General features: G+C 33.9%; 2 protein-coding genes across 2 annotated transcripts in view; both read right to left on the reverse strand.

Moving 5' to 3' along the window:
* Positions 1 to 563: 563 nt before the first annotated feature.
* The window catches only part of LOC123704573, a 28,773-nt gene continuing 6,036 nt past the window's right edge, over positions 564 to 23,300 (reverse strand). The window contains exons 5-12 of the mRNA XM_045652954.1: positions 15,925 to 16,058; positions 14,408 to 15,546; positions 13,951 to 14,094; positions 13,076 to 13,212; positions 12,377 to 12,546; positions 2,561 to 2,708; positions 1,788 to 1,933; positions 564 to 722 (exon numbers count right to left, since the gene is read on the reverse strand). Of these exons, the coding sequence (XP_045508910.1) occupies positions 582 to 722; positions 1,788 to 1,933; positions 2,561 to 2,708; positions 12,377 to 12,546; positions 13,076 to 13,212; positions 13,951 to 14,094; positions 14,408 to 15,546; positions 15,925 to 16,058 (2,159 nt within the window). The 3' untranslated portion in view covers positions 564 to 581. The remainder of the gene's footprint in view (positions 723 to 1,787; positions 1,934 to 2,560; positions 2,709 to 12,376; positions 12,547 to 13,075; positions 13,213 to 13,950; positions 14,095 to 14,407; positions 15,547 to 15,924; positions 16,059 to 23,300) is intronic.
* Positions 17,693 to 19,637, reverse strand: LOC123704574 (putative aminopeptidase W07G4.4). The gene has a single exon (XM_045652955.1). It carries the CDS (start codon positions 19,565 to 19,567, stop codon positions 18,035 to 18,037), a length of 1,533 nt encoding a protein of 510 aa, XP_045508911.1. The 5' UTR covers positions 19,568 to 19,637; the 3' UTR covers positions 17,693 to 18,034.

The following is a 23,300-nucleotide window of genomic DNA, read 5'->3' on the forward strand; positions in this document are numbered from 1 at the left end:
TATTTCCTATATATATCCTTATATTCCTGTGGAAATATCAGAATAGAAAATAGCCTAAGTCTCCTTATAAGCCTCCTTATAACATCAGCTTTCTGTGAAAGTCCTATCAAAATCGGTCCAGCCGTTCCAGAGATTAGCCGGTACACACAGACAGAAAAAAATTACTATTTTGGTATGTGTATCGTGTTAACATCGATACGCATTGAGTAAAAAGCGGTTATTTTAATATTAAAAACGGACACTGCAATTTTTATAGGTGAGGTTCTATAATAGAACCTCACCTATAAAAATAACCAATATAAACTGTAATAATTACTGTAAGTATAGTGCAGTATTTTAATTGAAAATAATATTATAAAGCTGAAGAGTTTGTTTGTTTGAACGCACTAAACTCAGGAACTACTGGTCCTATTTGAAAAATTCTTTCGGTGTTCTGATAGCCCATTTATCGAGGAAGGCTATAGGCTATATTATATCATCACGCTAAGACCAACAGTAGCGGAGCACTGCGGGTAAAACCGCGGAGCACAGTATTCAATAAGCGTTTGAAATAAAACAACCCAATAATTAAATTATTTATTTTAAACATTTTCCCGTATCTTCATTCTCCTTTGACTCCTAAAACATCGAATCCCGTACACACTGTTAATTTTTACAATATCATATTTTGAGAGTAGTTCACTGTGTTGGCCGAGCATTTTCATTGTACTGCCGTCTGGGTCCTGTAAAGTCACTGAATGTTATTATTAACTAGCTTACCGCCCGCGGCTTCGCCCACTTTGTCTAAAACCTGATAAATTATATACTAAAACCTTCCTCTTGAATCACTGTATCTATTAAAAAAAACCGCATCAAAATGTTGCGTAGTTTTAAAGACTTAAGCATACAAAGGGACATAGGGACAGAGAAAGTGACTTTGTTTTATACTATGCTTTATAAATTATATTGTAATGATAATTTTTTTAAAGAATATTAAAAAATTCGATCACTCAACGGGATAAAACCTATTCTATGTGTTAATCCAAGTTACCCTCTATATGTGTGCTAAATTTCATTGTAATCGGTTCAGTAGTATTTGCGTGAAAGAGTAACAAACACATACACAATACACATCCTCACAAACTTTCGCATTTATAATATTTGATTTTGATTGAGTTTTAAAGGCATTTTTAACATGCAATTACAATAAGCTTTTTTTTTTTTTTTTTTTTTTTATAGTAACCCTAGCAATAGGGCAGGCGACTCACTTGATGGTAGGTGATAGACGCCGCCCATGACGACCACAACGTTGGGAAACGCTACTATTATAAATACGAAAGTAATTTCGTCTGTGGCCCTGTTTCTACTTCACGTTTAAACTGCTGAACAGATTTGTATGAAATTTAGTATAGAGACAGCTCGAGTCCGAAGAAAGGAAATCGGAAATTCTACGGGCACAATATGGATCTTCCTTTGTTATAAGAACTAGCGCGCAAGAGTAACTTTTGTCTCCTTCATTATTTGGTCTGAGGTCGAAGCAACGGGCGGAAAGTAGGTTTAAATAATTTTGAGTTTGACATAAAGTCAATTAGTCATACAGTCTTACTAATAAAATATTACCCATCGCTATGTAGTGGATTAGTTTTCACTTTTCGCAATAACCTGTCTTGTTTTTATGATTGACGTTTCATGTGAGCAAGAGCAGGACACAGGCTATGGTAGAAAATGGTAGAAATTGATCCATTGTTTAACTTTTTATCAGTAAAGCCGTTAGTTATAAATTAGCACACAAAAACAATAAAACATACCAAATCCTTATAAGTAGCGACGGTAGAAATGCCCTTTTTGCCCAGTTTCCTCCAAAACTGCCAAGCCGGGTGAGTCGCGCTAGAATAGTCGTACGGTAACGGTAGTGTTGCATCTTCGCGTATTTTCTCGAAGTGGTGTAGTTTGTCTGTTAATTTATTTGAAAAATTATATATTATGTATGTTTATCAGCCATATTCTGGTTTCCATAACAGAAGCGAAAGCTTAGTATGGGATCAGATCGTGCCGTGTGTGAAAATTGTCCTGAAATATTTATTTATTTATTTGCTGTTTCCAAAAAAAAACATTGATTTTAACTGAGATAATGTAGTTTATAAATGACTAGCTGCGCTCCGCGGTTTCACCCGCGTAAATCCGCTCCTGTTGATCTTAGCGTGATAATAATATATAGCCTATAGGCCTCCTCAATGAATGGGGCTATCTAACAACGAAATAATTTTTCAAATCGGACCAGTAATTCCTGAGATTAGGGCGTTCAAACAAAATCTTCAGCTTTATAATTTTGGTATACTTAGATAAAAGTAACAATACAAATAACATTTAAATTTATTATTTCCTACAATATTTTTAAGCTATTGCATAGCTTCTATCCCGGGCCTTGAGCGCGGGGACCGAATCGAGAAATTCCGTAACGAAAATATCTTAAGCTCCCCACTCCGACGGGAGGAGGTGTGGCTTGAAGGCATAGCATGCAATAGCTTTACCGCGGCAGTCCCCGAGTGCCACACGTCGTTTTTTTATATCGTCTATTTACCTGGCCGTATATGCCGATTATGCACACGTATGTATTTATCTCGATCATGGCGGGAAATCTCGAAATAAAATCCCAACATCGCCATAACCATCATGGCCGCGTGCTGTCTGTGTTGCCCGCCGCGAAATAGTTCGATAACTCCGAAATTCTGGGAAATTTGAATGAATAATAATAAATAATTAGTGAAGATAGTATCTACCTAGTTAGAGATAATAATTTAGTAATAAAATAGAAATTAGAGTGTTTGAGATTATTTTAATAACTCCGCTCCCGGAATCACAGACACAATAGAAAATCTATTGTGTCGTGGTCCGATCGGACCGCTCGGGGCTCAATGGGTTAAAATGAAACAGAGTTTAGAAATAAAAAGATGGATAACTTAAATACATACTATAATTTAACTAATAATATAGTATTCTAGCTTACCGCCCGCGGCTTCGCGCGCTTTGTCTAAAACCTAATAAATTATATACTAAAACTTTCCTTTTGAATCACTCTATCTATAAAAAACCGCATCAAAATCCGTTGCGTAGTTTTAAAGATTTAAGCATACAAAGGGACATAGGGACAGAGAAAGCGACTTTGTTTTATACTATGTACTTATGTAGTAATAAATAATGAACAGGATTATAAAGTAGTCTCTTCAGATAAGGGTCGATTTTGAAACTTCTTCTTACGTAACTATTAATTGATAAAGTATTTAAAAAAATAGATTTTATGCTGGTCACATAATACATTTTTTCCAATGTTGCAATTTCAAATTACCATAGATTAATTAGCTTTTATAAAATATTATTGTTCATATCTACGATTTATTTAACAAAAACGCATACTGGGAAAAGTATGTACGAATATTCATTTTTGTTGCTTTTAGTAAAATAGAGTAAAATAATTTATAGTCTAATAATAAATATTTATACGTACCGTTTGATGCACAGCGTAGTATAGGAAAAGGGTTGAATAAATAAAACACAACATTAAATTATTTTATTTCCCATCGTTACATACATTACAATTATCACTTAAATATACTAATAAAATGAGGTAGACAAAACTAGGAATTATGTGGCAGATTTTCCTAAATAAATTTTGAAACCTATAAAATTTGAAACAACGCCATCTATCGATGTATAGACGATTCAAAATAATACGTATTTCGCCCTGTAACTATTGTAAAATGGCTTACAGCTTATCAAAAATAATAGTATAATAATCCATACTAATATTGTATACGTAGTATATTATTATTAGTCTGTGCTAATATTATAAATGCGAAAGTATAACGCATTTCATTAAAGAAACGAATCTTAACGCTCACACACGGCCGTACGGCATGCAAAAAAAAATAGGGAAAAGTAAATTAACTAAAATGTATTTGATTTTCCCTATAATAGTTTTTATCATAAATTTACAATGACAATTATGTATTTGCGATACGGTTTTATTGGAATTTGACAAAATATGTTCTTTGGGAAAAGTTGTTCAGTTTTATGGGCTAATTATAAGTATTATGAGGATTTTGTTGCATTCTGTATACGTAAATATGATAATTCATATAAATACACAAATACCATAACAAAGAAGTTTATCAACAAACAATTTGAAATAATTAATACAATAATTATTAATTATCCATTTATATTATTTTTATTTTATTTTTTGCTGACCCTACTATATGTCAGTGTCAGCTTTGGTCGCCATTGAAGATTCGTTTCTTTAATGAAACGCTCTATAACTCTGTCTGTCTGTTACTCAATCACGCCTTAACTACTGAACCAATTTGCATGAAATTTGGTATAGAGATATTTTGATACCCAAGAAAGGTCATAGGCTACTTTTTATTCCGGGACATAGGATATCGTTTTCTCCCGGAAATCCCACGGGAACGGAAACTATGCGGGTTTTTCTTTGACTGCGCGGGTGAAGCCGCGGGTGGAAAGCTAGTAAGTACTTCAATAAAAATATCACATCATATTTCAGCACGAATATTAGTGTTGTCTTTAAACTAAGTCAACTACTTAGTACAACAGTTTGTTTTATATAAATAACTAGCGGTCCGCCCCGGCTTCGCCCGTGGTACATATTAACGTTTTCTCTACATAAGAACCATCCTCGTACTTCAAGGAATATAATAAAAAAAGAATTATCGAAATCGGTTCAGCCGTTCTCGAGTTATGGAATTACAACGAAAAGTGGCATTGATTTTTATATATTAGATTACAAAATTTATAAAAACACATTTTACATAAGATACCTATATGGTATTTATTGTTTGCAACTAAGTATTGTCAATGTACTAAATAACATGATATCGCTCAGAATATTAAAAAAAGCTATATGGACAGTTCGCGTTGTTTTTATACATGTTTAATAGGCCATCCACACGTCTGCCGAACAACGTGACAAACAACGAACACATAGGGATTAGGGACAGCATTATACGAAGAAAAGAGTTACTTATTTCCTTCTCGCTTCTCTGTATAGCGCCGCGGCCGTCCCTATGTGTTCGTTGTTTGTCACGTTGTTCGGTAGACGTGTGGATGGCCTATAATGGTAAATATATTAAATACATTTGCAGGGAAGTCTGTACCTTTAATATAATCTATGATATTAAATCTGCCTGCGAGAACACTATTCACTTACCTACAAAAAATAAACATATTTGCGAAAAAATATTAAATTCTAAATCTCCTTATTATAATTTCACATCACCAATTGTATCGTAATTTTATGCGCATTTAAACGGTCCACTGGAATAGAAAATCAATTTTTGAGACGTGCTATAATGAAAAAGTGTTATTTAGTTGCTTGTAAGCTGGGGCAAACGAACACACAAAACTTACCACATAATTATCATTTAATCAATGATCATCATCAACTTCTGTTATAGCAGATTCTTCGTTAATTTCAACGCTTCGCTCTGTCTCGCTTCGCTGTCGCTTCGCTCTGTGACCCCAGCAGTGACTCAATTTACTTATTTTAGAAGACCATCGACGCAACAATTCCGACATTTTTCTCTCATATTCCTCTCTAAGACAGTCCATGTTATCTTCCAACCATGCGATCGCTTCTTTACACTCTCCCATCATAGTTGCACATTCATTGCCACTAACTCGCTCTAGATTCTCAACCACGGTTTGCTTGACATTGTAAATGTACGTTTCCAATTGGTTCCGCACTTCCAAACGACGTTTATTCTCTACATCTTCTTCGTGAAACCTTTCAGCGTCTGCTATCATCTTGTATACTTCTTTCTGTCCGAATCGATTGCTGTTCTCGATGACAATTTTCTCACAATTGCCTGTACTTTTATCTTGCGCTGATACAGTCAAAATTCCATTTGCATCTATGTCAAATATCAGATCTATTTTAGGTACACCTCTTGGGGCTGGTGGGATGTTGTTCAGCTCGAAAACACCCAGTAAATTATTGTCTCTTGTCATTGTTCGCTCTCCCTCAAACACTTCAATGGTCATAGCATTCTGATAGTCTTCTAAAGTGGTTATTTCTCGTACTTTGTGGCACGGTATGGGCGTATTTCTCTCTACTACTTTGAACATCATGCCTCTAGCAGTTTCCACTCCTAAAGACAATGGCACAACGTCGACTAGTAGTAAGTTTTGAATATTTTTTGTGCGTTGTCCAGATAATATTGCCGCTTGAATTGCTGCTCCACATGCTATAGCTTCTTCAGGATTGATCGAGGTAGCTATGTTTCTGCCATCAAAAAATTCTGTCAGCATACTCCTAATCTTTGGTATTCTAGTGCTGCCTCCGACTAAGATTATATCGTTGATGTTACTTTTCTTCATGCGAGCATCTCTCAAAGCTTGCTCTATCGGCTTCAGCGTATCATTGAAGAGATCAGAACATAAATCTTCGAATAGAGCTCTTGAAATTCGGTTCGTATAATCGATACCATCGTATAATGCTTCGAGTTGTACTGTTGCTTCTACAGCTGAGGTTAAACATAGTTTTGCTTTTTCTGCTGCGGATTTCAATCGTCGCAAACATTTATTATCCTTGCACACTTCTATACCAAATCGTTTACGAAAGTCCTCAGCAAAGTACGCCACTAATCTATTATCAAAATCTTCACCACCTAATCTCGAATTGCCAGCCGTAGCTTTCACTTCATACACAGAACCATCAACTATCGTTAGAACCGAAACATCAAAAGTGCCGCCACCTAAATCGTAAATCAAAACATTACGTTCGCCTCTAAACTTTTTATCGTAACCATAGGCGAGAGCGGCCGCCGTCGGCTCATTGATAATCCTTAGTATTTCTAAACCCGCAATGCTCCCAGCCATTCTAGTGGCTAGTCTTTGTGCATCTGTAAAATACGCTGGAACGGTAACAACTGCCTTATCAACTTCCTTACCTAGATGCGCCTCAGCAATCGCCTTCATCCTGAAAAGTACCATAGAGCTTATTTCCTCCGGCGAAAACAATTTCTTTTTGCCCCTGTATTCAACAATTATTTTTGGCTTACCGTTCTCGTTGGCTACTTTGAAAGGGTAGTGGCGGAGGTCCATCTGCAGACCGACGTCATCGTACCGTCGACCTATTAAGCGTTTGGTGGCGAACACAGTGTTTGTAGGATTGGTGGCAGCTTGGCTTTTCGCCGCTTCGCCTATGAGACGTTCACGGGGCGTGAAAGCCACAAAGCATGGTGTTGTTCTATTGCCCTGTTCGTTCACAATCACTTCAGCACTGTTATTATTCCACACGGCCACACACGAGTATGTTGTACCTAAATCAATACCCACTGCTACCATGTTTAATAACAACGTGTTACGTGACGTTTGAACCGCGTAAACTTGAACTATCGCGATCCGAGCGCTTTTATAGCCTACGAATAGGAACGCAGAACTTTCGAGAAAGCCGTTTGAGCCAATCAGACAACGGTATACGAAGAAATTTCTAGAATTGTGTTGCCAGCTTTTGAGATCGCAATTACCCAACTTTTAATTGAATAACGTTTACTGTATGAAGTTATGGTAATTGTCAGTTAAGGTAATTTTACGAAATACAATAACATAAATAAGTACAGTATACAAAAATAATAATTTCAATTATTACTTTTTTAGTTAAGTCAAACGGTTGAATTGATTAAAATTTGATTTCAAATACATATTATATAATTTTAATTTTCTGTATGAATTATATTATCACATAAAACTATAACTTTATAAGAGCAATTAATTGTATTTATAAAACATTATTGCTGTAAACAAATTTATGTACCCAAAAATGTCACAATTTCTATATATTTTGACTGTAATTAACATTTATAATTATGTAACATTCTAAATTATCATCAAACCTACTATCAATCGTAATTAATTAAAATCTAACACACTTTGGTGAATACTACCGTTAAATAATAACGAATTAAAATCGTATTCACAATCTACGCTACAAATACAATTTTTCCCTAAAGTCGGGATTTTTTTTTAAAATATGGCATCCCAAATCTCCCTACCACCACTACGCATGTCATAAACGTCAGGTAATTTTGACGTCAAATGTATGTTCGTCTCTTTCTAGCTCACTATATCCATCCTTGTTTACTTCACGAGAATATGGCGGCAAATTGAAATCACTTGAAATGTTGCTAACAAGATATCTTATTTAAATAATAGATACTTGTCTCAAATTCGAATTGTAATTCAAGAGGGGTCTGATTGATAAATTGTTGGACCTTATTGCTTTGTATTAAAGTATTATTTTAGATTGAATGTAATTTTCTACTTATATAAAAATTATTGAAACTATTTGCAATGACGGAAGATTTGAAATACGAATACTTATTTTATAATGTGAATGAAACCTTATGCTCTGGTAATAATGATCATACTTAGGTTAAATTATGCATGTTTTTAGTAGTTTCTTTTTCTTCCAATTTTAACTTCCTTTGCCGATCCGATTTATCTCATTGTTTTTTCTATACATTACATATAATAAATCTGTAGAAGGGTCAATTCTGTACATTGAAAATATTGAAAAAATAAATTGCAGGGGGTGTTACTGGGTCGATACCAAACCCAAATATGTGATTAAAAATTTTTTTTTCTGTCTGTCTGTATGTGAAGACATCACGTGAAAACTAACAGTTAGATTTCGATGAAACTTGGTATAATTATACCTTATTATCCTGGGCAAAAAATAGAATACTTTTTATCCCGGAAAAATACGTAGAAAAAAGTTTTAATTTTTCTTAATTTTTCCGCGCGGGCGGAGTCGCGGGCGGAAGCTAGTTATTAAATAAAATTTGTTTGTTGTTACATAACACGGTGGAAATGAAGCGGGAAAATTATTAGTTCAGGATACATCGCCCATTTTTGCAAGTGACTACTATCAAGCTAATTTTCCGTTTGTAGCTTTATTTTGATGAGACGTCCAATAATTTCGTGTACGAAAGTCTCGATTGTGGTAGCTAACAGAGATAACAAGGATAACAATTTTTGATTTGATGGTTCTCAAATAATATTTATTACTAACTGATTTTTTTTTTGTTCAATCTCAAGATAATTAAGTACCTAAATTATTCGAAAAAATATTTGTCCTACAAAATCTATGGTTTGTTCAAAGAGTCCCCCTTTCCAAAGTGTATCGATAACAAGGTCATCATAAATGATTACTAACAAGCTGATTTTTTTTGTTTTCACTTAGTTAATGTTTATATAATTCAACAGACATATTGTCCTACAAATTGCGTAATAGATATTTGAGAACCATCAAATCAAAAAATTTTATCCTTGTTATCTCTGTTAGCTACCACAATCGAGAGTTTCGTACACGAAATTATTCGGTGTCTCATCAAAATAAAGCTACAAACGGAAAATCAGCTTGATAGTAGGTAGTCACTTGCAAAAATGGGCGATGTATCCTGAACTATATGACATTTAACAAGCAAAACGAATATTAATTTTTCTAATGTTTTATTTGCGTTATGGAGATTATTTTTTACATAATTATTAAATAACATTAATACAAAAGTAAAATATAGAACGGTGGACCGGTTATTGGACCTGTTTTTTTTTAATTAACACGCTTTTATTAGCTTCACCTGTATGTTTGTATATAACCGACTCCTATTCGACTCGATTTTAACGCATTTAAAACCGACGGATTTTGTTCAAATTTGTCCATTTACCAGGGTCCGGTACAATACAATAACATATCCTTTTTTAATTTAATTTATCCTTTTATCCTGATAAAGATCGCCAGGATCAGCTTAAAATATATTATGTTTGTATGTAACCGACTCCTTTCGACTCGATTTTGACCCACTTAAATTTGTCTTACATTTAGAAGTTAAATATAATTAACGGATTTTAATAAAAATTAAATTAAAAATACCTAATAAAAATTTTAGCAATCAGTAGTCGAATTTCTTCCAATGTTTTTATTTTTAACTAGCTGCGCCCCGCGGTTTTACCCGCATTGCTCCGCTTCTGTTAGTCCTAGCGTGATGATAATATAATATAGCCTATAGCCTTCCTCGATAAATGGGCTATCTAACACCGAAAGAATCTTTCAAATCGGACCAGTAGTATCTGAGATTAGCGCGTTCAAACAAAAAAACAAATAAACTCTTCAGTTTTATAATATTAGTATAGATTACCTAAAAAACAATACAACTAATTTTGGGTGATTATACAAAAATGGGGTAAATTTTAAGGATATTTTGTTTACTATATTTTTTATATCAGATTATTACAAATTAGGGTGTATGTGATAGCTAATCTAATGAATATATTGTTCCAAATCGGGCCAGCCACTTTTTTAAGTAGATTGTCAGATATTTTAAATTTTCTGGATTTGGCCTCCAGGGGACTGACAAGGCTAACATAGTACTGATAAAAACACAATTTTGTAATATTCTTAAAGAAATTCAATGAAAATTACTACAAATCTCTCAGTTTTATTAATAGCACATGTCTTTTAAGTATTAAAATCACTTAGTTACATTTAAAAATGATAATTTATAATATATTGTGATACTAGGAAAAAATAATGTCTCAATTTTCAAAACAACCTTCTGACATTTAACGCAATGTGAATATTCTTACTCTCTTACTTAACTTACTACTTTGACTTAGTTTTACTTAATATTTCAAGTAATTCACAAACAATAGAAACAAAAAAACGGCCAAGTGCGAGTTGGACTCCTAACAAACCTATTTTTTATTATGTTTGTAACTTAAAATTTACACTTTTAGCAATTTTTCCTTTACCTGTGTTATAAGACGTTGCTTTTTACCATATTTTAAGACTGTATACACGGCAAGCATCCTGTGTATTTTTTTATTCCCTTGCGAATATTTAATTTTGCGGAAATTTGCAGTATTCACGGATGTAGGTATCTTTTAATTGCGTTGCGTTATAAGTTTCATTTTTTTACAGCCCCAAGGGTTCTTAATGTTGAGTATTCAATATAAATTTCAGATTGATACCTCCACGAGCTTCAAAAAAACGTCTTAACAGACAAACGGACAACAAAGTGATCCTATAAGGGTTCTGTTTTTTCCTTTTGAGGTTCGGAGCCCTAAAAATCTAACATTATTTATGTTAAAAGTACTAATTTTCATAAAATGGTTCATGATCTCAGATGTCAATATATGACATCAACAATCTGAGAGACAAGAGTAGAATAGATGTCAATAAAAAGCTATGCCCTGAAAGCATCAAAATCAATAATTAAAATAAAATAAGATCTTTTAAATAAAATTATTAGTAGTTTGTTTCAATAGTTCTTTTCTTTGCTACTCTTTTTTAAATGTTTCTTCCCTAGTCAAATTCAGTTTCTTTTAGCGTGGCGCATGATGTTTTAAACTGAAATATCAAATAGAAATGCTTATACCAATAGCAATCAAGATAAAAGTTCTCAAAAACGATAGAATCATCAGTACTATGGGGTCGCGTCAGTCCACTGGCGCGATATCTGACATAGGACTGATGCCAGCGGATTGATAAAAAGGGACTTAATATGAGATTATAATCACAAATTATGTTTTTTTTGCCTTATTTCTAATATCAACAAACTATATTTTTACAAATCATACTTAACCATGTATGAATGAAAATAAAAATCAGTTTAACAATAAAATAACGACTCACCATAGGACTGAAATGTTGACTGGCGCAGCACGAATTTAGAGGACAAACACAACCCTAGCGCTGGTACAGTTATGACGGCCATCAAAATATGGGATGCACAAGTAACTTCATTACCAACATTAATATTTAGACAGGGATTTGACCTCGATTTGGTGATATTTAGCGAGAATTTCAAATTTAAAAAACACACAACGGACTGACCAATAAAAACGATGACAAAGTTTATTTTTATTTTTTAAATAAAATGTTAAACATTTCGTTATGAAAGTTATACTTACTATATAATACTATGTATATCAAAGATTGTCCTGAATTAGTAAGTTTTCTCTAATCAATGATAATGTTTATAAAATAGTCACTTGATTGTTGGTTTTCGGAGTTGTGACATGCCAAAGTACTGATTATTTAAGTAGGTATTAATTTTGTTTTTTTATCAATTTGTATTTTAAATAAAGAAGTGAAAGTGAGTGACCAAATAAAGGACGCTTTATTGTTATATGTAGATTGTTATTTGATTAAAATATAATAAGACTTTGTATAAATTGGCTGGTGACATTGAGTTACCCCATTTTTGTATAATGACCCATATAAGTAATCTGACTGAAAATTTAACAACACCAAACACCAAAAAAACACGTAAAATAAGAAGGTTCTTACCAAACCAAAGCGAAACAGACAAAACTATACCTGTCTCCCTCCCACCCGTCCAGTCACGTAATCCGGGCTTGTATCTAGAACGAGATAGTCCGATACACTCTCAGCTTGCTCTTCAGTGATCTCTTGTAAGCGGACACATGTTTTGTTCTTCAGTATATCACTGACTTCCGTCAAGCGAGCACGCATGTCTTGTGTTTCGTCTGTAGAAATCAACTATTTTTTTACCTACATAGTTGGTATGAAATAAATAACGTGAATGCCGAGTACATGTTTCAGAAGTGAAACTTCTTTGTCAGGATTCAAAGATACCAAAATCGTCACCTCCATGACGTGGCGGTATTGCCATGACGCGAACTTGAAAATTTTACTCTCAACGCGCCTAAAGAAGTTTCACTTCAAAAAGTCGCTTATCTCATTGTCTGCCTGTTTGTCCCTATGTTTGCCGTTTAGAATACGTAGCGTATTTGATGCATTTTTTCAACCGATTTCTAAAAGGTTTTAAATTCGACTGTATTTTTTTTTTGGTCACCAACTAGGACCTAGGTGAACCGATTTTGATGATTTTTTTTATTTGAAAGCTCGTGCCTTCCAGCTTTAATTTATTTAAATAGTCCATTGATAATTTTAAGTATGTAGGTAGGTACCTATGTAGACAATTTGTTAAGTTTTCTACAAAACAGGCGCAGGTAGTAGGTACTGCTAGATAAATATATAGTATACTATACTTACACCTGGGATCTTCTACTATAATATATCTAACTATTCTGTCAGGCCATTTTCGTTCTTTATAAAATTCCTTATTCGCTTTTGAAAGTTTAACAATCTTTGGTAGAGCACTTTCCTTTATTATTTTTTGTTTTCGCGGTCTGAAATAATACTGTGATATTAATGTTACTAAAAAAGGTTTATATTACCCTAAAATACAGAATTATTGAAAAATTATCAGTTTTGAGACTTTTTATTTTTTGGCTAAGCGTTGCCAAGGTATGGCGAAAGACGCGGGTTCGAATCTCGCCTCGTGATCGAACTTTTTATTATTCTTTGAAATGTATTGCATAAAGTATCTAAAAGCTATGAACATGAACCTAATAATTAAATTATATTATATTTTTTTTAAATTAAAAGCTTTATATATTTCATATTTAATGTTGCCGGCACATTTTTCGAATTTTCCATTTTATAATTTGACGTCTCCCCATGTAGTCCGAGAGAATGAGTAAAATTAGCGGAAATAAATCTTGTAGTTTTAAAAATCGCTACAGTTATTCGTTGACATTTCCAAATGATCATATCGAACGTCTTCAAGGTGGGGGGTGAGCTAAGGTTTATTTATTTATTTATTTACTCTTTAATACATGGGAAACTTATTGTTAATTTATACAAAACAAAAAAAAAATAGTATAGTTTATTAGGCGGCCTTATCACTTAGAAGTGATCTCTTCCAGGCAACCTGGAAGGTTGTACCTTAAAAAAGGCCCTTTGAATCAGGGCCCTGACTCAAAGGGCCTTTTTTTAGATTTTTGCGCGAAGTCTTAAACCTGCATAAGTAATATTATCATGGTTACTTCTAGGAAAATATTCTACATACAAAATTCATACTTTACCTTTCTCTATTTCTAATTTCCTCTTCTTCAGATTGCATATCATCCATGTTTCCGTTATGATCTTCATAAGAAACTTTAGCTTTATGCCTCTTTCTTGGTAAATTTTGTTCATGACTTTTCATTTCTTGTCGTGTAGTCCTCATTCTTGAAATATTTTTAGCGGCAATGAGCAAACATTTTTATATAATCATTTTTATTGATGCCATCTTTCTTAAAATTAGTTGGAATATTATCAGTCAATTTTAGTTATAAAATTGGTTTAAACTTTAAACCAAAAACCTTTATAAGTGTAAAAACTCTCTAATTCGTATTTTTTTTCTATCTGCTTTCAAGAATTCGATTTACAGAAAATACATCTCCTTTTATTAAATCTTATAATACAATGCAATAAAAATTAAAAAGATAGGAAATAAAAAACACCACAATCATTTAAACATTTAATCAAGAAACATCTTACCTATATTTTTTCGCGTTTCTCCTCATAATTGGAGCATAATTAATTCCCTTCTGACCATGAACAGTTGTTGCCATACGCAAAATATCTTTTGAATTATTTGCCGTCTGTATTTTATTATCAGTCTGTACTTTTACATCATCCGTGGCATTGACAGTTGCTTCTGTTACATAATCTGTTTCAATGGCAACACTTCTTTCATGTCTATTAGTTTTATTATCTATTAAAGATGCCTGGGTTACACTGGCAACACTCCTCTTTTGTCGATCATTTTTATTATCTGTAGTTGCCTCGGTTACACTAGCAACACTCCTCCTTTGTCTATTATTTTTATTGTCTCTGCTATTTGCATCGGTTACACTAGCAACACTCCTCCTTTGTCTATTATTTTTAATATCTGTGCTATTTGCATCGGTTGCACTGCTTTTCTGTCCAATTTTATTATATGTGCCGTTAATTTCGGACCCATTTCTTAAACCAGAATGATCATAATTATAAACAACTGCTCTGCCTTTGTGTTTAGTAGATTGGTGGTACACCGGTCTGTGCTGAGTTGAATATTTAACCCTTCCAGATTTCGTAGATTTAAAATATTGGGGACATCTATTGTTATTACTGTCGTACCACCCACATCTCGATCTAAAGAATCTATCAACTGATTCTGACTCTTCACAGAATTGCGTCAAATTCCCCATAGCATCATCCACTATGTTTTTAGTGTATTCTGTTATCAGTTCTATAATCCCAAATATATCTGGTTTGGTATCTATACCAGATTTTTTATCTGATCGTAATATTTCTTTCGTTTCATTACAATATTTACGTCTAGCGTTATCAAGAGCCAATGCAGTCAACTTATATATGTCTTGAACGATGTTTTCCAATTCATTAACTATACCCAAATCTTTTATACTTTGAGATACGATAGTTACATTTTCTCGAGGCGGTGTTATATCTGGGTTTACTCTGAGGCTTCTAGCATTTTCTAGATCTCGCTTTTTACGCACTACACCTGGGTATTGCTTGCATAAATCTATTTTTGCCTGACGATCGCGTTTTCTACACTCTTCACCGTATACTATTTCTATTTTACGAATGTCCGTTGGTGATAGCCCGATACGATTTTGTTTTGTATTACGATCCTGAAAATGTCATCAATTTTATGGTTTTAAAGTCGTTCTGTTCTTGTTAAAATTAGCTTTTGGGTAGGATATTTTCAAATTCTCTGTAGTAAGTATATTAGAGACTAGCTGTGCCGTGTGGGGCGGAGATACATCCGCAGACGAAACCATGGGTAGGTAGTATTTATTTAACTTATGTGTTAATTGTTATACTGGTAGCTACATAAGCTGCACTGCAAAGTCATCATTCAAATCTTACAACGGTTTTTGCGTCAAACGTTATCAAATATACATCCATCATCACAAACTTTCACGTTTTTACTATTAGTAGGATTTATTATATTAATCTTAGGTAGTTAGAAAAGTAGTATAAGACGAATAGTATTCAAATAAACGAACCTTAAAAATAATAGTTTTATGTCCATTCTTACTAAAGTCTCTCTCACTGAAGTGTGTAACACTGTTTACATCATACGCTAGCGATCTCAACTCTGGTGGTAGCTTTTTGTCTTTTGTGAATAGGTCCATGTACCCTGTGAAATGAATTTAAATGATAATGGAGGTTTTGATTCATTTATAATTAACGTACCTTTCAAGTTATCGTAGCAGTAAAACATGAGACTGAATAAGTTTTTATTGTGTTTGATAACAGAGTTGATACATAAACTAGTGACTAAGTTTTTATTGTATTTGATAACAGAGTTGATACATAAACTAGTGACTTTTTAAGTGTTTAACGGCCGATTTTTCCATTAAATTATTACACGATTATTTTGAAATGGTAGTTTAATACGTTATTCGATGACTAAGTTTTAACTTTTAACCAACGATTGAAAAATTACTTAGCCCTAAGTCATTTTTCCTGAAAAGAGATTAAAATGGGATTGAAAATTGTAAAGAATAGTAACTATTTAAGTAATTAGTAATCTGTGCTGTGTACATAATATTATCTATATAATAAAAATCCATCGCCAAACGTGTTGCTAACTATAAAACTCGAGAACGGCTCGGCCATTCTGCAAATTTTTTAACGTTTTTAGCGTTTTTGCTAAGGCACAAGGAATGTGCTTATGGAGAGAAAACACGAAAAAGGGACTATATAAAACACGAAAGGCTACTGGCTTCGTGTAATAAATTATTAGGGAAAAAACAAACATTATAATCCATTTAATATGATTTATCAAGATAATACTGTTGCTATTTGATACACTATCAGTTCATAAGATAAATAACGACACGTTAATCATTTTACACCTAGAGTTAAGATAAAAAAATCGGCCAAGTGCGAGTCGGACTCGGACACGAAGGGTTCTCTATTATCAAGCAAAAAAATAGGAAAAAAAAACGTTTATTGTAGTAATAAAATATTAATATCACAGTCCCCCTTAACATTTTATTTTTAAAGGTTTACATCATTTGTGAAAATTTCATGTTCACATCACAGTTTATGAGATAGGTACCTACAGCCTGGAGACAGACAGATAGACAGCGGAGGTTTAGTTATAGGGTCCGTTTTACCTTTTGGATACGGAACCCTAAAATTTAATATCTAACAAGTATTTATAAAATTTCATAATCGTAAACAGTATGATAATTTCATAATTAAGATATAATTTAAATGATTGGTTCTCAATGCAGGTGATTTTATCGTAATATCTCTGTTATAAAAAAAAAACAAAAGATAAATAAGTACGTATAATCATTTATTAATTGTTATAGCTTAAGAGCTAGCGCGCAAGAGCAACTTTTGTCTCCGCAACTATTTAGTATCTCCCATCAACTGTATGGGGAGTTGCGTCGCTACGTGCGCGCACTTTCTTACTAGCCCATACAGTTGATGGGAGAGACTAAAGTTGATCTTGCGCGCTAGCTCTTATTAAACACAATCTTAAAATTTCAACAAACTTATGTTGTGACTATTTGACACAACGCAACGCGGTCTTTCTAGAATAGAACACACGCACACGCTTCGCGTTGCAAAATAATAATTGCATGTTAAAAAATTGCTGTCTTACCCCAAAAAACTATAGACAGGGTTTAACTTTAAGCGCGGGTTCTCTTTAATTTGTTTTTTGTCGTATTTTCCATAGACAACTATTAAAGTGACAAATCCCTGGTTTAAAGTTAGACTGTGTTTAAATTCTTTTGTGGTAATAACATTCAGGTCTAGAATAGAATAGAATATTTATTTATTAGGAGTGAAAAAATACAGTTTATATAGTAGAAAAAAACTTTTTAACACGAAAAGTCGTATGCAAACAATGATCAAAAGCCAGTACTTTCATTGTATTTCAGTCATAGCCTGTTGTTACAACACAAATAATTTCATGTATAATCATTATTACATACGTGACTTATGTACATAAATATAATAATATAGAGAAATGATTGATAATAACACGTCACGAAAATAAAGCAATCATTATTTATTAAATAAATGCGTAACACATGTTTATATACATTTTTATGTACAATACAAAATTGATAACCGCTTCACAGAACAGGGCACTTAAATGAGCACCTTATGTGCATGGCATAAGGTCAAAATCGGAACAGCGGTTGGCTCATCTGGTAGAGAACCAGCGCCGCCAGCAATATCTAGATGCGTGTATTTAATGTTATTCTCTTCCAAACCGCCCACTTTGATCAAAAATCCAGCTGCCAATTGATGATTACGACTCTTTGCGTCGGTATCATACTGTACTAGATCATCTCCTTTACATTTTCCCATGTTAACAGCAAGATCCTCCGCCCGGACCGTCGAAATTTCGATGCCTTCTGCCATCCTTGAACCACTGAATTGTAATTTGCTTGAATGGTTGGTGGCTTTTGCGCTGTGGTTGTCCATAGCAGCCGAATATCTACCGTAGCACGCTGCTGCATGCCCTGTCAACGTAGCTATTGTATATATATGTGGGTTTAATTCATTGGCTGCTAATTCAGCGCACTTGAATACCGAATCTGCCATTGCTAGTCTTCCCTCCGCGTCTGTATTGGTCACTCTAACTGTTTTGCCGCTTCTCGATACTAGTAACTCATCAGCGACATACGCGTCTTCACCAATGGAATTCCTGCACAGGCATAATACACCAATCACTTTCAAATGCGGTGGTTTTAGAATCGAACAAGCCTTCAAGAATCCAGCTACAGCCGCCGCTCCACTCTTGTCCCTTGACATACCGGCCATTTTGCCAGAAATCTTGACGTCAGAACCACCAGTGTCGTAAGTCACTCCTTTACCAACTAACATAATGGTCTCAGTAACACGACTTGGGTTAGACGAGTTATAGTGAATTTCTACCACTCTGCACTTGTGTCTTTCAATGTTATTAGCCGCTCTTGATACAGCTGCTAAAAGCGGATATTCCTTAGCAATCGTTTCCAAATTATCGATCACATTGATTGTAATATTCGTATCACCAGCGAAGGAATGTTTCACGTATTCCACTATTTTAGCTGGTGCCATTCTTTCAGGGTCGCCTCCAGCTATGTCTCTAGCGAAAATTCTAGATCTTTCCAATGCGAGGGCATTTCTCACGATTCTTTCAAATGCATCCGAGGTAACCTCATCAGAATGGAAGCCGATGTGAATGAAGTTTTTAGTATCTTTATGCTCTCTGATTTGCAGCGGCATGTACAGTGCCTCTAGAGCACCCAAGATCCCAACTAACTGTCCATCGGGGAAATTAACAACGTTCTTTATAACGAACAAAGGTTTCTTCATACCTGCATCCAGCGCACGAATCATCCCCTTCTTCGCAGCTTCTTTAATCACGCTCACATCATGATACGGAGTGACTTTACTTATCGGAGTCAACACCAACCGGCTTCCAGACACATAATCACAATTCCACACGGTTTGCGTTTTATATATATGCTTGTCGAGTTTCCCAATATTGTCAATGAAGCTTTCTATGTGCCTCGGAAGTCCCACATTCATTTCTTGCGGGTACAGAATCACGATCACGCCATCGTAATTGGGTGATTGTACATTTGTTTCGATAAATATGTTCTCGTATAGTTTAAACTCTTGTACCAACATGTTGACGGTTTACGGTCGACTGGCGCGAGTGTATCGCTGGATATTAGCTCGGTATTATCAAGCGTGCTCCCGCGACGATGTCCGTCCCCAATTTATTTTTGTCGCTTGATGAGTAAGTTTATCAAACAGATTGAAGGACTTTGAACTTGCTTTCTTTGTTTGCCGTTTTATTGTTTTATACCTTTGTTGTGTTTAATCATTGTGTACTTAATCATATTTTTTAAATTTATTTTTAGACGTGTTATTTGTTAATGATAATATTAAATTATAATCTATCAATTATTAAAACCAATACTTTTAAATAATTTTTTACAAGTGTTTTTACAAAGCCTTTTTTTAACTATTTAGATTTATAATTTGCATGTACCGGAAACAATCGGAAAAAAAACGATTATTACTCATTTGTAGTTTTATTGTAATAACCTATAATAATAATAAAACACAAATATTAACTTGTATATCGTCATTATTCTTACAAGTCAAGTTATTTTCAATATGTCTGAACCAATTCCATTCGATTAAAAATCAAATAACTTATAGAATACTAGCTTTCCGCCCGCGGCTTCGCCCGCGTTTCAGAGAAAGCCCCGCATAGTTCCCTTTCCCGTGGGATTTCCGGGATAAAACCTATCCTATCTCTCAAGTTGGATCGAACTGGTGTGCGAATTTTATTATAATCGGTTAAGTGGTTTAGGAGTCCATTGAGGACAAACATTGTGACACGAGATTTATATATATTAAAAGAAGATTATTTTTATGGTATAACTAGTTCCATGCGGGTTTTTTCATGTCAAGTCAGTAACAATTATCGACGCGTATAGGGTTGCTACTTGCCACTTAAAGAATTATTATTGAAATTTGATTTTAAATATTAAAGCTTGAAATTAATAATTTAGTTTAGAAACTATTATATGATTTCATTAACGCCTGATACTGATCTGCATATAATCCGCGAGATAAAACACATAATAATGAATTGTTTTATGTTTTAGGGTGTTTTTCCACCAATAACGTGCGAGGATGTTGTAAGAACCAATCATATCGCTTTATTTAGTTTGAAGTTTAGCGTTTAGCGTTTGAAGCGATACTATTGGATAATTACAAACATATTCCTCGCTACACATCCTCGCATATTATTGGTGGACAAGCACCTTTAGTGTCCTTTAAAATCAAATATTATTTATTAATTTGTACTATTTCAATCAGCTCTTTATTTTGTTACACTTTTACAATAGAAAAGAGTGTTCTTTGTGTGTTCTAAACTCTAGTGCAGAGACATTTAATGTAGAATTATTTTAATAAAACTCTAAATATTAGTTAGTAGCGGTCCGTCCCGGCTTCGCCCGTGGTACATATTTCGCAATAAAAGGTAGCCTATGTTCTTTTTCAGGGTCTAAAGATTGTCTGTGCCAAATTTCATCAAAATCGGCCCAGCAGTTTATGCGTGAAAACCATACATACATTATTAATTTGTACTATTTCATTCAGCTCTTTATTTTGTTACACTTTTACAATAGAAAAGAGTGTTCTTTGTGTGTTCTAGACTCTAGTGCAGAAATATTTAATGTACATATGTCGTGGTCATATCGTAGATTTGATCATTTCATGATATGAGTGGCCATTTCACGAAATGGTCGCATATCGTGAAATGACCAACATAGTTTGATCAGATCGTTAAATCGTCAACGTTTCACGATTTGGTCATCCACATTTGGCCAGATCGTTTAAGATCGTTTATTTAAGTCGCATTTTTTCATAAATACATATATAAGATATCCACATTTTCCATAGTACTCGTACCTCTTCGTCGTAAATTATTTGCTATGACTTTCTTCATAATATTGTTATTAAACGAATTATGAAGTTTTTAACTGCGAATAATTTAATTTTCGCCAGCGGCCGCCATCTTATCACATAAACACAGAGCTTGCAGCGCCTCTACCAACGATTAATGTAACTATTTTACGATATGATCAAATAATTTTGATCATTTCATGAAAAAACCGTGCGTTACTTGGCCATATCGTGAAACGATTTCTTATCATTGATCTGCCCAAACCACATCATGATGTGGCCAAACTAAATTGGCCATTTCACGATATGCGACCATTTCGTGAAATGGCCACTCATATCATGAAATGATCAAATCTACGATATGACCACGACACATACATACATAATTACAAACCTTTCCTCTTTATAATATTACTATAGATTTATTTGACTTCTGGCAGCCCTAGCATTGGCCTAAGTACTGGCCTACTTCTTCTAATCAATCCCATCAGATCTCATTCTAACCATGTCAATGGATCAAATTTTTAAAGAATAAAAAAAGTGGAAGGGATGTCTGGATATAACCAGTACCTAATTATTTCTCAAGGGGTGTTAATTTATTTTAAAATAATGGTCATGGTACTTAGTATTCAAAAATACATCATAAAACACTACTTAACAAAAACGAGCCTGTGTGCCGAGCACACTTGTCAGAAGTGAAACTTCTTTGGCAAGATTCAAAGATACCAAAATCGCCGCCTTACCACAGAATCGGTATTGCCATGACGCGACCTTGAAATTTTACTCTTAGCGCGCCTAAAGTTTAACTTCGAAAACAATTCTAAATGTGATCTAAATAAGGAGAAAGTTGTCTTAACCTAGATCTTCTAAAATATCTAGGTATTGCCATTAAAACCGGTACGTTTGGCCTAGAAATCGATTAGTTACATATTATGGCATAATAGACAAACAGACAAACGTTCCCGATATAATATTAGTGCAGATTATCAATATAAAAAATCATGCAAATCTATTTGTTCATATGTGTAATTTAACAAACATGCTAAGTACCTATTTGTCAATTGTAACGTTAGTGTAAATACATTGCATACCTACTAGATTTCCACGAGCGGCTTCGCCCGCGTTGTCAAAGAAAAATCCGCATAGTTCCCGTTCCTGTGGGATTTTCGGGATAATAAGTAGCATATATCTTATTCTGGGTCTTCAGCTATACCAAATTTCATTGTAATCGGTTCAGTAAGTTTTTACAGCACATATAAGTAATTTTGAAATCTCACGGGAACGGGAACTATGCGGGTTTTTCTAGCTAAACGCGGGCGAAGCCGCGGGCGGAAAGCTAGTATATTATATAATGCGGTTAATATCTTTATTTCTTATCAATTAAAGGTATACACAAGAGATAATAAAAGACAATAACCCTAGTAATAAATAATCAACCATTGTATGGTATTTACCTACTTGTTGAGTAAATATATTAGTAAATATATTATTTGTTTCATAATATTTATTGTGGAATGTTATCAATTAATATCTACATCTTTTAGTAAAGTATAACAGTATATTGTATTATATTATCTGTGATACAACTAAAACGTTTGTTCGAATGTTTGTTTCTTCAATTCTACTAATATGCAAAACCGTTGCATCTGCTTATGTTAGATGATTTAAGCCTTGTCTTATAAAAAAAAAGAACTGCCAACACTTATTATCTTTTACTACATCTAAATTCTAAATCGTGATAGTAAGCTAAAAGTAAAAAAAAATCATTCATGAATATATATATATATATATATATATATAAATACCAACTTGGGCACTAAGTTGATCCAGCCCGACTGCCGTGCATTGCCGACTCCACCTTTTCCCCCATATTACTCGACTCCGGTTGCATAGATCTTGCCCGGAGTGGCAACAGCGCAAATTTTTGGGCGACGTTGCC

Source organism: Colias croceus, chromosome 30 (assembly GCF_905220415.1).
Source record: "Colias croceus chromosome 30, ilColCroc2.1".
In the NCBI taxonomy this organism is placed as follows: Eukaryota; Metazoa; Arthropoda; class Insecta; order Lepidoptera; family Pieridae; genus Colias; species Colias croceus.